Source organism: Podarcis melisellensis, assembly GCF_964234715.1.
Source record: "Podarcis melisellensis genome assembly, chromosome: 8".
Taxonomy (NCBI): domain Eukaryota; kingdom Metazoa; phylum Chordata; class Lepidosauria; order Squamata; family Lacertidae; genus Podarcis; species Podarcis melisellensis.
Window position 1 is genome coordinate 61,970,849 of NC_138540.1, and position 16,165 is coordinate 61,987,013.

General features: G+C 47.8%; 1 protein-coding gene across 13 annotated transcripts in view; it reads right to left on the reverse strand.

The window, feature by feature from the left end:
- Window positions 1-790: 790 nt before the first annotated feature.
- Window positions 791-16,165, reverse strand: part of MAP7D1 (MAP7 domain containing 1) — a 57,224-nt gene continuing 41,849 nt past the window's right edge. For 4 of the 13 annotated variants that reach the window (XM_081922663.1, XM_081922668.1, XM_081922666.1 and 1 more), the window contains exons 6-18: window positions 15,704-15,814; window positions 11,955-12,077; window positions 10,379-10,524; window positions 10,067-10,188; window positions 9,116-9,375; window positions 8,103-8,292; window positions 6,470-6,650; window positions 5,494-5,598; window positions 5,157-5,210; window positions 3,804-3,867; window positions 3,257-3,365; window positions 2,071-2,273; window positions 791-1,615 (exon numbers count right to left, since the gene is read on the reverse strand). In XM_081922663.1, coding sequence (XP_081778789.1) covers window positions 1,605-1,615; window positions 2,071-2,273; window positions 3,257-3,365; window positions 3,804-3,867; window positions 5,157-5,210; window positions 5,494-5,598; window positions 6,470-6,650; window positions 8,103-8,292; window positions 9,116-9,375; window positions 10,067-10,188; window positions 10,379-10,524; window positions 11,955-12,077; window positions 15,704-15,814 — 1,679 coding nt within the window. In that variant the 3' untranslated portion in view covers window positions 791-1,604. The remainder of the gene's footprint in view (window positions 1,616-2,070; window positions 2,274-3,256; window positions 3,366-3,803; window positions 3,868-5,156; window positions 5,211-5,493; window positions 5,599-6,469; window positions 6,651-8,102; window positions 8,293-9,115; window positions 9,376-10,066; window positions 10,189-10,378; window positions 10,525-11,954; window positions 12,078-15,703; window positions 15,815-16,165) is intronic. The other 9 variants (XM_081922670.1, XM_081922672.1, XM_081922669.1 and 6 more) reach the window with 6 other exon arrangements.

A 16,165-nucleotide genomic window follows, 5' to 3' on the forward strand; every position in this document is an offset into this window, starting at 1 on the left:
GTGGCAGCTCCCCCCCCCTCCTCTAGCAAGCTTCTGATGGGTTTTTAGTCCGTTGGTGGTTGTCTGGGTTTTCTTGTGCTGCTTATTGTTAGGTTTGTGGTTCGTGTGTCTAATGCAATTTATTTACTGTACGTTGCCTTATGCTTGAGAAAGTAGGCATTGCTCTCTCTCCCCTGCCCCCATGATGCTCCTGGCAGTGGAGGAACCATTGTCCTCCAGTGCACTGCATTATTATACATTGCTCCACAGGAATTAATGTCAGCTGTTCAGTTATAGAAGAGAAAATAAGGTGTGCAGATGGGGTTGCTTGCTGGTCAGCCCAGTCATTGAGAGATTTCTTCTGCATAGCACCACCCCAGACTCAGATTCTTGACCAAAGTTTGGAGGAGACAAGACTAGTATCTTTTTGTATTTTTAGTACTCCCTGCCCCCACAGAAAACTCCAGAGAAGTTCCACTTCCTTCTCCTCTTCATACTGAAGTGGTACTGTTCAGGAAAAGTCACTTGGTTCTGGTAACTGTCTAAACTGACCACCAGAGCATCAAAATTACTAAGGCTGTGCGCCTACTATTCCCCATCTGCTTCTCTCTACCTGTCTCCAGGGTCTGTATTGCTCCATCCCAGTGCCCTGGGAAGGAGAACATGGCTACTGCCCCATAGCTCCAAACCACTGTAAACTGTAGGAGGAAACTGTCCTGGAGGTGGCGTGAGGTTGCTTACTGTCCCAGTCCTTACAGCAGGTAAACCCAGCACAGCCTGTAAACATTCAGCCCAAAGAAGAGATGTCACCTGCCATTTCTCCATTTTATTGTCCACAAAAGGTTGTTCAGATGCATAATACTGTCACAATGACTCTGAGCGAAACACAGCCCCAGCCATCGCACGCACGAAACACATACACACACAGAAACAGCAGCACCCAAGAAAAGCACAGTGTGTAGGACAACGGCAGTTGTTGAGTGGCTAATGGTGCGCACACGCGCACGCGCACGCGCACACACACACACACACACACACACACTCCTGCAGGTATTCTGGCTGGGACCAATAGTGAGAGTTTAAATTAGAAATCTAGACGCTTTCCATTGGCTGTAACAGGCAGACACACACACACATACTCACACTCTTGCACACAGACCCCAACCGTGTACAAGGGATCCAATCTCCCCTGCCATGACTCAGCCCACATTTAAAAAAAGTAACCCACCAAAGGCATCTCCCATGAATACATGTTTTGGGGCAGCGATACCACAGAGGTAACTGCTTGCGTAATCCCATGCTAACACTGAAGTTTATGTACATTATTAACATCCTTTGTACCCAGCCAGTTAAATAACTATGTGATTATATCGTCTGGGATGAGCTATGGGTTGAGGGTCAGTCTGATAAGGTGCATATTAAAAAATAATCATAATCATAAAATGAAAACAGTAAGAGAAAAGAGAAGAGTCCGTGGGGCTGGGCCACCCCCAGCCTGGCTCCTGACACCTCCTCGATCCTTGCAGGTTGGGGAGCCTTGGGCTGATCTTCTGGTTAGAGCTAGCCTGGAGTTGGCACCTTGTTTGCACCCATCCTTTGGGGTGGGGGAGGGTGGTGTCGCTGCTTTACAGAACCTCTGCAGGAGAGAAAGAAGTTAAAAAGGGATCAGAGACACTTGGAAGAGCTACAGAGGATCTTCTAGCCTGCCTCCTGCCTCCAAAAAAGAATCTGCCAAAACCAGCTGCTTAGCTCCTGCCATTTAGAAACTGATTATGGTTTTTCACAAGCACCAAGAAGCCTTGGCTTCTGGAATCAGTGTAACGGGCAATGCTGCGTTAGGTGGACCATGTTTACCACATAACTTCAATGGTTATGTGCTAATTCACAAAGCCCTGAACAACTTGGGCCCATGGGACCGTTTGATCCCAATAAAAGTTCACATCCTCTGCACTGACTTCCAGACCATTTGCCTGCCTGCCACTGCCTCTATTCAGGGCATTTGTTGGGCCAGTTTTTTTGCATATGAAGCATGCCCTTTAACTTGCTTAAAGCTCCTGAACTTTGCAGGACAAAGAAGGGGCAGCCCCTCACCTGTGATCTGTGGGGGCTTTGCTACTGCCTTGCTGAGGAAGGGCTCCTTGTTGGCAAAAGGCAGGATGGGCTCGCCAGCCATGCTCAGCCCGGGGCTCACGGGGTGCTCCCGCCCGCTGGGCTCCTTGGGGGAGGAAAAGCCGTTCTCGTGCTTGCTGGGCTGCAGGCCGTTCACCAGGGACAGGGCAGGAGCCACAGGACAGCTGCAACCAAAAGAGAAGAGAGGGTGTCAGATGGAGATGTGGCCTGTCTCAAAGAGGGAAGAAGAACGCAAGGTGGGCGGGTGGCAGTGTACAACAAAAAAAGAAGAAAATCCTGTACCACAGAGAGTGGAAAACTGCAATCTAAATCAAGCCCTCCTCAAGTTGCATACACTGCACAATGTGCTCTGCTCCTGGTAAGACACACACACACACACTCCATCTGGGTTCTGAGATTACACCAAGCACTGTCCACTTATTTTTTGGCCTATCTGCAACCATAAGGACTAGTAACCTGCTTTTTTTTAAAGGAAAGTATTCAGAATTGTGTATTCTGAATAAAGTATTCAGTAATGGGCAGAATATGCAGGCACTGCACCATGGGAAAAGCACAACAACTCGTACAAATGCTTTTGTCCCCACTGGAATCCCCTAGGCACGACCATGTGAGAGCATCTAGTCTTAAAGCTAGTTACCCCAGATAAAGGTTCTGGTGATCTTAAAGCTAGTTACCCCAGATAAAGGTTCTGGTGATCCAAGAAACATTGGGCTTGGTGTCTGTGTTACAATAAACCACCCTTTCCCAACCTAGTGCCCTCCAGTTGTTTTGGATTGCAATTCCCATCAGCCTGCTGATGAGAATTGTAGCCCAAAACATCTTGGGCATGGCTATAATAAACCATCTCCTGGCAATGTGTTTAAAATCCCTCTCTGTCATTTGGTTTATTCTGCTTCCCACAAACTCCACAGGTCACACAACCATGAGGAAGAAGGACAGGAAGCCCTGGGGAAGAGAAGAGTAGCACTACAGATGCTTCTCCTGCCCCTGGTGGTCCTTCACACACAAGATCCCCTCTCCCCCTGGCCTGCCATGTACACATTCCTTCATTTTGGTGTAGGAAGGATCTCAGGGAAGTAGCAACTATGCTGCTCCTGTAACAGAGGAACTGGCACCAACTTGAGCTAAGAACTGCTGTAGGTGGCACCTGTGCTGGGTCCCCTCAGGGGCTGGCCCCTTGCGACCGGCTGGACTTGACGCCTGCATCTCGGGCAGCTCCTCTTCCTTGGGAAGGCTTCCAGGGCGTTTTTCTCCATCTGGGAATGCAAGGAAAGAGATTGTTAAGGGCCACAAGAGGCCTTTGAATCCAGGGACAGAGACCTCAGCCATGCAACCCACTGAGGCAGCCTCAGGCTTCAACTCGTTTGCTACAAACTTTTTCAATTGCTTGGAAGTGCTACAAAGACTTCCTTGGTCAAGTTATGCCCTCTTCCTGGTCAAGCCCATCTCACTGTCTGTGTCCAGATTCTTGCAAGTCAGGTCTTTGCTACCTGTGATTGCAGCTCCCTCTCCTCCCTGTCCCTGACTGTTTGTTATGGACACAGCCTGGACAAAAGTATAGCTGACTAGAGAGTGGGCAATATCCTGGAGTTAGAACCTGGATTCAGAACTGCAGGGGGCCAGATTCCACAGCCAGCCTGTGATCCTGCCCTTTCATAATTAGCAGAGCATCTAGTACAAGGGGTGGTTCTCACCTGTGTCTGCCTCGCCCTCTTGTTTCCCTTCCTTCCCATTCACAAGTTTCTTGTTGTCTTTCTTCTGCAAAAACAAATGCCAACTGTTAAATTTGCCCGATTCTCCAGGTAGTAAGAGGGAGAAAATCTGTTACTGTATTTGTTCATGGATAAATACACTACATATAAGGTTCCTATGTTGTTTTAGCAGCTCAAAGGATCAGCTGTAATTTCACTGTACAACATGGAGCAGGGGGATCCTGCGTGCTGGAGACCAACAATGCTAAAATGTACTTCTAGTGAAATGTAAAGGTAAAGGGACCCCTGACCATTAGGTCTAGTTATGACCGACTCTGGGGTTGTGGCGCTCATCTTGCTTTATTGGCCGAGGGAGCCGGCGTACAGCTTCCCGGTCATGTGGCCAGCATGACTAAGCCGCTTCTGGCGAACCAGAGCAGTGCACGGAAATGCCGTTTACCTTCCCGCCGGAGTGGTACCTATTTATCTACTTGCACTTTGACATGCTTTTGAACTGTTAGGTTGGCAGGAGCAACGGGAGCTCACCCCGTCGCGGGGATTCGAACCACCGACCTTCTGATCGGCAAGTCCTAGGCTCTGTGGTTTAACCCACAGCGCCACCCACGTCCCCTAGTGAAATGTACTTCTAACAAAATTTAACTCTATGAAATAAATGGACCCTATGAAATAAATGGAACTACGTTAGTCATGTCCAATAGATTACAGCCCACACTGGCTTTGTATTTTTGTGATGAACAAGTAAATCTTACTGACTGACTACTGTACTGCCATCCTGTCTCAGAGGCCACGGAGAGAGCAGGTCTGGAACAAGCACACTGGAAAAGTTAAGCTTGGCCCGTTTTGTTTCCTGGGGTAGAAGTAGGCCCGCCTTGCCTTCCAGGAGGTCCTGCAAAGGTCCCTGGGATGAAGAGCTCAAGGGCCCAGAGAGTGTCTGACCATGAGATGGCATATTATGGGTTGCACTGAGGTCAGATCTGAAAAGCCCTCCTGCAAAAGTATCATAGAAACACACAGAGGTGTTGTGCAAGAGCAGTTGGTGTATCATTAATAATGAGGGCTGCCAACTGCATGTTCTGCTTCAGGTACCAAAGTCCCTTGGCCCAGCAAACAGTGGCTCACCACCTGCTTAAGGGCAAGCCAGCCCTAGGGCTTGGGGTATGAAGGCACCTGAAGCTTTGCTGAAGTTAAGCAGGTCAAGGTCTGGTCAGTGCTTGGATGGGGGACCTTGTGAGAGCCACACGTATGCAGCCTTGGGGGTCCATGATGGAAGAACAGAAAGACAAAAATTAAATAAAAAGATGTCATCCCTGACCCGTTTTCTGGAGAATGACTCACCTTGGCATCAGCTCCATCTGCTTTTCGTGTCCTCTTCATGATCTCCTCCAACCGCTGCAGACAGAAAGAGGAGGAAGAAGGTTGTCAGACATTATCCCTGTTCACAGACAAACTTTTGCCACTTTCTCAATCATGGGTGCCAAGTGGGAGTGGGAGGAAGCAGTGCAAGCCTTTGCTTGTGGTGTACAAGTGATCACTTTGCATTTTGCAATTGTGCAGGACCGGCCCTACCATTGGGCAAAGTGAGACAGCTGCCTTCTCTCTTTCTTCCACCTAGCCAGACAATCTGGGCTTTTCAGTCACCCCCCCACACCCCTGTAGAGAAAGGCACACCCACCTTCTTCCGCTCCAGCCGCTCTTGTTCTTCCCGCTGGAAATGCTTTTCACGCTCCACCCGCTGGCGCTCGGCCTCCTCGCGTGCACGGGCCTCTGCTTCCTCCCTCTGCAGCCAACAGGAGAAGTTCATACATTTGGGTGAAGTCAAAACAAATCATGCAACCTGAATTTGCTGGTTAAATCACAGCAAGTGTGTACACTTTAATCATGCCTATCCTAATTTGCTTGCCAGGGACATGGGGCTCAACACGGTAATCAAAGAGAGAAATTGCAGGGCCCCACTCCCCTAAATTCATAGGGAATCAAAACGTAATTTCCACCCTAGAAAATGTAACCAGTTGCTACCACTAGATGGCAGTGCTTCTCCATCCTGTCTGGTTCCCTAAAATGCCCCCAAGTGCCTGAAAGCACCCTCTCCCTTGAAAAGCACACCAGCCCTGCATTACAGCCCCAGTCCAAGACATTCTGTCATCTGAGGCAAAAATGTCCACACACTCACACAATTTCATGTACCAAGTATCACCAGACTGGCACTTGAGTCTTAGGGTGCCTTTAGCATGGTATTATTTTGCTGGAGGGATTCAAGCAAAGACCATAAAATTTAGGTTTACACAATCAAAGTGCCCCATAGCAGTCTGTGGCCTAGCATAGGAGGTGCAGCACAGGCTGCATGATGCCTTGCTCTCCAACATCTTGCCAACCCCTGCCTGCCCTCCAGCGTTTGCCACCTGAGGCGGCCATCTCAGTTTTCCCAATGATAGGGCCACCCCTACTCTACTGTAGACCGGACCATTGGTCCATTTAGCTTAGTACTGTATACACTGACAGGCAGTGGCTCTCCAGGACTTCAGACAGGGTCTCTCCCATCCCTACCTAGAGGTAATTTTTAAACTGGAAGTTTTTAAAACTGTTTAAAACTTTTATATTGTTTCTTGCAGTCGCTGAGAAGCAGCAAATAAAAACCCCAGCAAACCCACTTGTTTCTGCAGCCGTTCTTGCTCTTCCTGCTCAGCTCGGGCCCGATCCTGGGCCTCGCGCTCCTCCTGCTGGGCCCGCTCTTCCTCCTGCTGCCGCCGCTCCTCCTCCAACCTGGCGAGCTCAGCCTGTTGCTGTAGCCGATCTTTGGCATCCTGCTGAGCCCGCTCCTCTGCTAGGCGCCTAAGGGTACCAAACACCACCATTACAACAGCTGCTTCGGGCCCATCCACCCTCCCACTTCCATGGGGAGAACATAGGAAGTTGCCTTATATGGAGTCTGGCCACTGGTCCACTTAGCTTAGTATATTGTTTACACCAGGGCTGGCCCAAGACATTTTGACACCTGAGGCAGACCACAAAATGTCACCTTCCTCCCTGCCAGGGGAAAAGGGGTGAGTGAAGATCTACATCAGAAACAAAGGGGGTGGGGGAGAAAGATCTACATTGGTATCTGCTGCCTTTCTGGATCCTGCTGCCTAAGGCAGTTGCTTCGCTTTGCCTCATGGGTGGGCTGGCTCTGGTTTACACTGATGGATGGTGGCTCTCCAGGATTTCAAATGAGGTCTCTCCCAGCCTTACCTAGGGATACTGGATATTGAACCCAAGATCTGTATGAAAAGCAGGTGTTTTGCCCTTCAGCCCTTCCTCTATACTGGGGGGAAAGCACAAAAAATGGGATTTGATATTATGTTAAGACTGGGCTGCCTGGAAGCCACATCCCCTGCTCTGGGAAGATTTTGCCCTAATTCCAGAGATCTGGACAATGATGGAATATACACATGGTCAAATGCACTGCGTTATTATCATTCAAGGGCCTGAAAACAGGTTTGCAAGCTAAACACAAGTGAAACATCTCTCAGGATTCTTAGTGTGCCCCCTTCAAGAGATGGAGGGTGGCAATAAGAGAACAAGCCTTTTCTGTCGAAGCCCCACCCCTTGCCCCGATTATGGATGCTCTCCCCAGGGAGGTTTCCCTGGCACTTATTTATTTAATCACAGGCATCTGGAGAACAATAATGATTTTGGCTTTCAGTAGCTATTTTGTGGTGTTGACATTTGTTTTGAAGAGGTGTGGCTATATTTGCTTTTAATTGGATGGACACTTTTAGTAAATTTGCATTATTTTACAGGATAGATTGCCATTGCTTGTACTTGAATGTTTTACTTCTCTTTCTGCAAGCTGTTTCGGAGCTTTCTTTGGTTGTGGGATGCCGATGAACAAATTTAATAAAGCTAAACCAAGCCCCCACTCAACCTGTTGCATGTGCACAACGTGAATCCAAATTTTCTACTGAAAACCCCTAAATGATTTGCCACCAAGCCCACATCTTGCAGCCTAATGGAGATGCTTGCATTTATTTATTCTGCTTCCCTTTCCCCCTCAAAGGAAACTGAAATCTTTAAACCTGAACTTGGTAGAAAATGAAGAGGCAACAACGTGAAGACCAAAAGACTGGTGGGTTGTGGGGACAACATGCCAGCAAAACATTGCCTCCAAGGGAAGTGGGGGGGTCTTATGCCTCTTCATCTGGGATTCTAGGATTTCACCAGCTTTATGCTCCACCTGCACAATGAACATCATAAGGTCTAGAAACCTGAATGTCTAAATGGCTGATCAACCCAGGGACTCACCGCTTCTGCTCCTCCTGCTCCCTGCGCTCTTGCTCCTCTCGTTCCCGCTGCTCCCGTGCCTGGCGCCGTTTCTCAGCCAAGAGCCGGGCAGCTTCCTCTCGGTCTGTGGTGCCTGCCATGGGTTTGCCTGGAGTTGGAGGAGGAGGAGGAGCTGGCACTGGACTCGCAGCCCCAGAGGGAGCGGCAGCATCTGCAGAGCCCCAAACACATTGTCATTTTCACTGAATTTTAATTTATGTACTGTTCAGTGGCAGAGAAGGCTTCTAGGCAGTTTACAAAGCATGAAAACCAGCTACACAATAACTAAAAACAGAAACATTCATAATTAAAATACACAACGAATAAAACATTGCAATTAATTGTTGGTGGTGCTCCCACTGGGAAGCTGCCTGGCTGGCAGTGAAATGCAACACAGGGCCTTCTTGGTGGTGCTTCCCAGGTGGTCTGCCTCCTTTTAGGAGGAATTTAAAAACATTTCTGTTTACTCAGGCATTGGCTGGCTGAAAGACCTGTCCCTGGCAACGCTGATATTATTAGTTTTGAGAGGAGGTGATGGTTTTTAGGAGTTTTCACCTGGTTTTAGAAGGCTCTTTAAACACTTTTTAGAAGTTTTAATTGTATTGTTTTAGTACTGACATATTTGCCACTCTGGGCTCCTTTGGGGGAAGGGCAGGATATAAATTTTACTTGCTATGAAAACATTTGTAATAAACAATAAAAACACCAGTAGTTAAGATATGCCATAAATCAATCTTATTTAAAACAACACAGCAATTGAAACAGGACTTGTTTAAGGGACCAAGGAAATGCCAGTGTCTTTTCAAATGTCAGCAGAATACCAATATGTGGTTAGAACACTTCCCTAAGAAGAGGAGAAAACCGTCACTCAAAATCCCTCCACAATGGAGACCAAGATATTGCTCCGGAGAACTAAGACATTTTATAGCATGCTAGAGGCCATTGTCCTGGAGACACACAAGGTTTGCACTACACTCCAGCCTGTAAGGCCTCACCTTGTGCTGTTTCGCTGCTTCCCGTGACCTTGGGGGTCTCACTTGGAGCCGGGGAGGCTGACCCTCGTTCCTTCTGCTCATCCTTGCGTTCACGGACCTTTGGCTGCCCGTCGTGCTCCCTGCGAGGCCGCACTTTGGGCGAGGACTGAGCGCTGCGATTCAGGCCTGCCCGATGTGGAGAACCAGGGCCTGTGCTAGGTGAGGCTGGGCGTTGCTTGGCAACAGCTGGAGATGCAGGCCTGGGCTTGGGGCCTGGGCTGCTGGAACACAAATACACACAGTCAGATGGGAAAGGAAAAGCTGCTGCACCTTACCAACCAACCAGCACTGTCCTGCTGACCTGATGCCAGGCTAGGCCCAAATTACCAAGAACCAGTGAGGGCAAATGTAAACTTATTCCTAGTTCACTCAGTATGTGGCCACAGCCTAACAGCAGAACTGGGGAAGCTTTTTTTAGCTTGGGGGCTATATTCCTTCATGCGTTGCCTTCCAGGTGCTTCATGCCAGTGGCAGTGGGACAATGGGTGTGATTCTAGCAGGCCACCCAAAATAGTCAAGAGGTGTCTATACTGTCCATCCATCCATCCAAGCAAGAGCCATTGTTACATGTCAAGAATAAAGTCAAGCCCAGCAGAAGAATGGGAGGGGAGTGTGGACCATGGCTCGTCAGCGGTGTGGCCTGAGGAAGAGGCCGAGTTGGAGAATAGTCTCAAGGGCCGGACAGAGAGGTCTGGAAGGCAGCATTTAGCTCCTGAGCCTGAGGTTCCCCATGCCTAAATAAAGGTGACCATGGCTACTGTCCTGATGTTCCTGAGGATAGGTAGGAAACAGCCCCGCTGCAAAGCCTGATGCAGAGAGCCCTGCTTGGCAGTGCTAAACTAAGATCGGCCAAATTTCAAGTGAAGATGGAGTAGCAGAACCACACCCCCACACCCTAGGAGCTCCTCCTACCTGTTCTCAGGTGTGTGCGGCTGGCGAGGCTGGGATGACGGCATAGACTTGCGTTTGCGAAGCGCTAGGGCGTTTTTCTCTTGGGCGTTTTCCCGATCTTTATCCTTCTTCTCCTTCTTTTTCTGAGGGAATGAGGCAGGGTAGAGGGAGTGGGCCATTGGTAGAAGCACCAACAAAGACAACGACAGTCAGGCTCAAATACAAAATGTTCAAAGAGCATCCTATGTCACGGGCATGGGCCTAGGCGGCTCATCAGTGGTGGGGATGTGGGGGGGGGGGAGAGATAGAGGGAAAGAGCACACAGTCACTCACAGGGGAGGCCTCAGCCTTGCGCCGGGGTGTCACATCAGGGCTGCTGGTTGCTGGCCGCCGTCGCTCTGAACAGCGATGATGCAGGCGCTGGTTGTTGCAGGGGCTGAGGGGGCTGGCAGAGGCTGAGCGGGGGCACACGGGTACTGCTGGAACAAGAGAGAGAGGAGTTGTCAATACGCCAGCTAGAGAGCAGCGCACAAGAAGGCCCAAGAGTATTTTATTTATTTAGAATGATTTATGAACTGCTTAATCACAAAGCGCACTAAGAGAAATACATAATACAATTGTAGATAAAGCACAGCTGATACAAACATATACCCGCACACACACAAAACAAACACAGATATGTAAATTGTATGCCTGGGTAGGGCTGCTGAAATAAAAATAAGTTTTCAGCAGGCATCTAAAACAATAGAACGTGGGCACCTGCCTAGTGTCAATATGCAGGGAGTTCAAAAGCACAGGTGCTGTCCCAGTGAAAGATAAAACTATTTGCAAATAGAAGTCTGTAAATAAAATCTGACAATACAGAGATACTACTTTGTTCCTACTCACAACCTTTACAGACAATGGGTGGATCTAGACCCACGGGGCGGGGGGTGGGGGACACACCCTATAAATAAGTCAGAAATTGTTATAACAAAAGAAAAAAACCTCTCTGGAAAATCACATTTCAAAATTTCCTGCTCTCTGGTGCCATCTGGTGCTGCATGTTTATAGTGCATTCAAATCGCTGTTTCTTTACTAATGTAGCTGAGTCCAATGTTCTGAAAACAGGGCAAGCTAAGCATAATCAATGTTCCTTAATTTTCCTTCTAAAATATCTCATTCTGAAATACGAAGTACTAATACAGCTGCTTTAGAAATGCTGATGAAACATGCTAAATTCACCTGGCTGATTCCCTTCATTACGCTACAGTTTTATCCTTGCTACACTGTAGCACTGATTTTATTTTGTTTTAATTAATGATGTTCTGTTCCTGCTTTCAAATTGTAAGCCACCTAGAGGGGGAGGGTTGGGATACAAGTTTTGTAAATGAATAAAGATGAGAGTTGAGTGAAAACAAATGAAATGCTAGTTATCTTTTATACTCATTTGGTACAATGGTTAGTAGTAAAAGGGTGCCTCTTTCCCCCACCAATTAAATGGGGCAAAGGGGAGGGGTTACATGCTTATAAGAAGAGGGTGGAGGATTCAAAGTGTGGGACTTACGGAGGGGTTTAGCAGAACAGCAAAGGTGCTGCATCAAGGCCAGCTCTACCATTAGGCAGAGTGAGGCGGCTGCCTCAGGCAGCGGATTTTAGGTGTCACAAATATCATTAAATTATGTAATTTATCACTGCTGTTGTTGTTTCTGCCAGTGTTTGAGAGAGAGGCTTGGCTGGTCTTTGGTGTTCAAATCACCTTGACTTGGTTGGTGGGTGGGTGAGTGGTGCCATTGGCTCTTCTACCTCAGGCAGCAAAATGTCTTGGGCCAGCCCTGGCAAAAAAGAATTATCCCCACCCAGTAGCAACAGTGTTGAACCATAGATGGGACAAGTCCTCCCCCTCAATATCATATCAGCTCCCACTTACCCTGGTCTTTGCCGTTGCCGGCAAGTGTCACAGCACTCCGGCTGCGTGCCAAGAAAGACAGTGTTGGCGTCATGAGTCGGTCCACGATGCTGCTCTCCCAGGGGCTGAGCTGCAGGCTACGATCTGGTGGGGGAAAGGGAGACAAAATGCTCCTAGTTAGGCCAAGACCTGCTAGTTCCAGTTTCAACAACTCTGCAAGGCCCAGCTTCAGCCTCCAGCTTTCAGTTGCGGGGAGTCTTGCCACCATTTCGTTGTTTGCTTCCCGGTGACTTCCAAGCAAGGTACAAACCTCAAAAGCAGGCCAGGGACCAAGCCTACCTAATACAAGGCATTTTGTCTCCTAAGCAATATGCAGGGCTGGTTGCAGAGGAACAGTTCAGAAGGGGGAAAGGTGTCTGCCAGATGCAGGGCTTGTACTTAGGTCCACTTGGTTGAGAAATTAACCAAAGCCATCCCACCCCCTCCAAGGAGTAAAAGGACTCTGCAGTGACTCTGCAGTGACTTTCTGCAGTGACAAGTTGACTTTCTGGGCAAGGCAGACGATTTAGCAAACAATATTGACACATATTAAGATTTGGACGAGGAGCACCTGATAAAGTCTTCAGTGTACGGATTGAGCCAGTAGGCAGCAAGTCACAATACTGACAAATGTGATGTTTGCAGTATCAAAGAGGGGGAGGAAGCAAAAGGTATGTAGCTTAAGTATGGGCATGACATATCCCACAATGGGACTCAAGCATATTCCAGAAAGAAATCCTTATTTTCAATGGTCACAGTTGGGCAGATTTTTAATTCACTTTAAATAAAACCACATAATTTTTTTTGTAAGGTATTTCATCTTTGTGTTATCAGATATTGTAGGAATTGCTTCCTGTACCAAGCTTACAGCATAACTTGTTTTTAAAAAAATAAATTATATTAAATCAGATAAAATAGAGACACTTCTCAACAATCACTTGGAACAGAGGAATTTTGGGGTTGGGGTAGAGAGGAGTAACAAATAACACAAATATATTTTTCAAAGCCTTGAATGGGATGCTACTCTTCTCTGGGTAAAGCCCCTTCTCCACGGGTGGGGGGGGGTGGGCACCACCCAACCCTACATTCCACATGGACAATCCTTCTGAGGCTAATGGTTCTCTTTGCAGGTCCCTCTTGACTCAGACACAGGCCTCTCCTCACTCTGCTGTTCACTTAGCCTCTTCCGGAATCTTGTTCAGATGGCCAGGGTATTTTTAATCATCACTAAGCAACTAGGAAACAAAACAACTAGGGGAGAAAATACTACCCTTTGCAGCACAGAGAGAAAGAGAGAGACTTGGGGAAGGGCGTAGAAAGAGCAGTAAGTGGAGCAAGTATATCTCAGCACTGTGTCCAAGATCAGTGGCAAGTCATATCTCTCTCTCTCTCTCTCTCTCTGTGTGTGTGTGTGTGTGTTCAAGAGGCTCTTCTGCAGAGGGCACTGGTGGTCACGTATGCTTGTTTTGCACGGACTCATTCCTGACATCTCCAGCTAAAAGTTCATTGGGGTGGAAAGGCTCAGGTAACTGCCCAACCTCTAGCTGAGACCTTGGGGAGCCAGTGGCACTCACACTTGGAATTACTGAGATAAAATAGACAAGCCTTCTCCAACCCGTTGCCCTCCAGATGTTTTGGACTACAAATTCCATCAGCCCCAGACAGCACTTCTGTGCCACAAGCTAATCAGGCAGGCTATCGAAAAGTCCTAGTTTCTTGACCTCAGGCCAACCCACCTGATCTGAAACATGGGGACAACAATGTCACCCTGCCTCTCAAGTGTCTTGTAAGGACAACTGTGATAGTATGCATGAACCATTTTGAATACTCAGAAAGCACTATATGAAAACCAGCTTTCTTAACTGTTCCCCTTGTCAGCAAGCAAGAATCCGGATGGCTCAATGCCACAGATGTCCCAACACCTGGTTAGCATCTCCACCTCCATCCATATCACCCATCCTCAATTCTGGCTTCTTCCATCTCAACCACTTTCCCCCCAATCTGACCTAGATTGTGTGGCCACCAACCATGATAGCTGGACATCCTACACCTGGAGGGCCACAGGGTCTCCATCCCTGATGCAGAAACACCTAGATTATAGAACACTCTCCCCATGAACACCTGCCTGGCTCTATCCTTGCTTGCCTTTCAAAGGGCAGGATTTAAACTGATTTACTATTATCTAACCAATTGGTTGATTTTGAATACTGCTATGCTTAATTCATTTCTTTTAAGTGCTACCTTTATAGTACTTATTTGTTTTCAATGATTTTGGTATATTTGGTGGTATCTATATCTATTTTTTTATTTAAAAAAAATGGAAGGCAGACAGACAGGCAGGAAGTAAGAATCATTTGGACCAGGGCTGGTTATTTTATCTGCCATCAAACCTAGGATTAGCTAAAGGAAATAGGAAAGGAGCGACTACAGTGGTACCTCGGGTTACATACGCTTCAGGTTACAGACTCCGCTAACCCAGAAATAGTGTTTCAGGTTAAGAACTTTGCTTCAGGATGAGAACAGAAATCATGCTCCGGCGGCGCGGCAGCAGGAGGCCCCATTAGCTAAAGTGGTGCTTCAGGTTAAGAACAGTTTCAGGTTAAGTACGAACCTCCAGAACAAATTAAGTACTTAACCCGAGGTACCACTGTAATATGGCAAGAATATAGCTGAAAAGCAAGTGTTCAAATAGCCTTTACATTGTAGTCCAGTGTTAATATTGCAGTTTGAAGTTAGGCTGAGGTGAAGAGTAAGAACAATTTAGAACCAACCTTGGAGAATAGACCAGTGTTAGTAATGCAGCATAGGGGCTGGGCTATGAAAGTAGCACATTGATATTGCAGGTTAAAAGGTGCAACCTAATGTTGCATAAGAGGTAGAGCTGAGCACGTTGCCTACTCAGACCCTCTCCCAGCCCAAATCCAGCACATGGCTGCCTTGTGCCCCATCGTCTTGCATGGAGCCTGGCAACAAGGCACTTACTCTGGGTTCTCTGGGGAAAGCGAGTTTGTTAAACCACTCTGGGAACTGTAACTCATTGAGAAGAATAGGGATATCCTAACAACTCTCAGCACGCTTAACGAACTACAGTTCCCATGATTATTTGGGGCAGTGGTTTGTTTCCACAGAATCAGAGTTAGTTGCAGGAAGTCCAGAACGAGAGCCTTCCCGGCACATGACTTGGTCCAACCTCTGCTTGAAGACCGCCAGCGAGGGAGAGCCCACCAACTCTATTTTATCTAGACCATTGGTTCCATTGTCAAATGGCTCTTATTACTGTCATCATCTTTCTCCTAATGTTCAGCTACAATCTCTCCTTCTCCTCCTTCTCCACATACATACTGCAGATATGTGGGCACAACAGGGTCTCTGATATCACTGTGCCTTTCACCCAGATCTACCCGTTTACTTTCCCTATAGCATATCCTGCCGTTCAGGATCCATGTTCACAAAAGAGGACTATAAACTTGCATTTAAAAAAGGATTAAAGCTGAGGTCCTTACAATGCTGAATTCTTTGCTGAATACCAAATTCTGTACTTCTGTGCTTGGGCGGAATTGCTACCCAAACTCTTATGGTGTTATAGGTATCTTTAAAAATAATAATAATTGCTTTAAACGTGTTTGCCAGCCCTTGGCCAATGGGATAGGAATGGATACAGGTTTTAAATCAGTATCGCCCCTTGCCCTCCCTCACCCTGGCACTGCTGGGTGCCCCAAGGGGTCTCTTACTTCTACTGGGCGAGTTCCAGAGAGTGGCGGAAGATTTGGAGAGGCGCTTGTTGATTATAGAGTCCACATGTTTGGGGAGATTTACGGCAGAGAGGGAGCACCTGCCCGCACCTACGAGAGGGAAAAGACACACGGGTGTTAAGGGCGGTGGGGGTGGGAAGTGGAGGACATGCTAGCATGCAGCAGCAGAGGGCAAAAGGTCATGCAGTGGAAGGAGCAGGAAAGGAACGGAGACATTTGGTGGAGGGGTTTCGGAGTGTGGTGCTTGGTTCGCCAGCCTGCACCATCTTGTGTCATGTCTGCAAGGGTACAAGACCAGCACCACCTGTTCACGTGTTCAATGACATGTCAAGGCACAGCTCAGCCTAACACAAGGAGGGTTGGCACATTCACTGTCTGATAGTATACAGCTCCAGGAAAGCAGTACATCCTGGGTTTTGTGACACAAAAACGCCCTGTTTG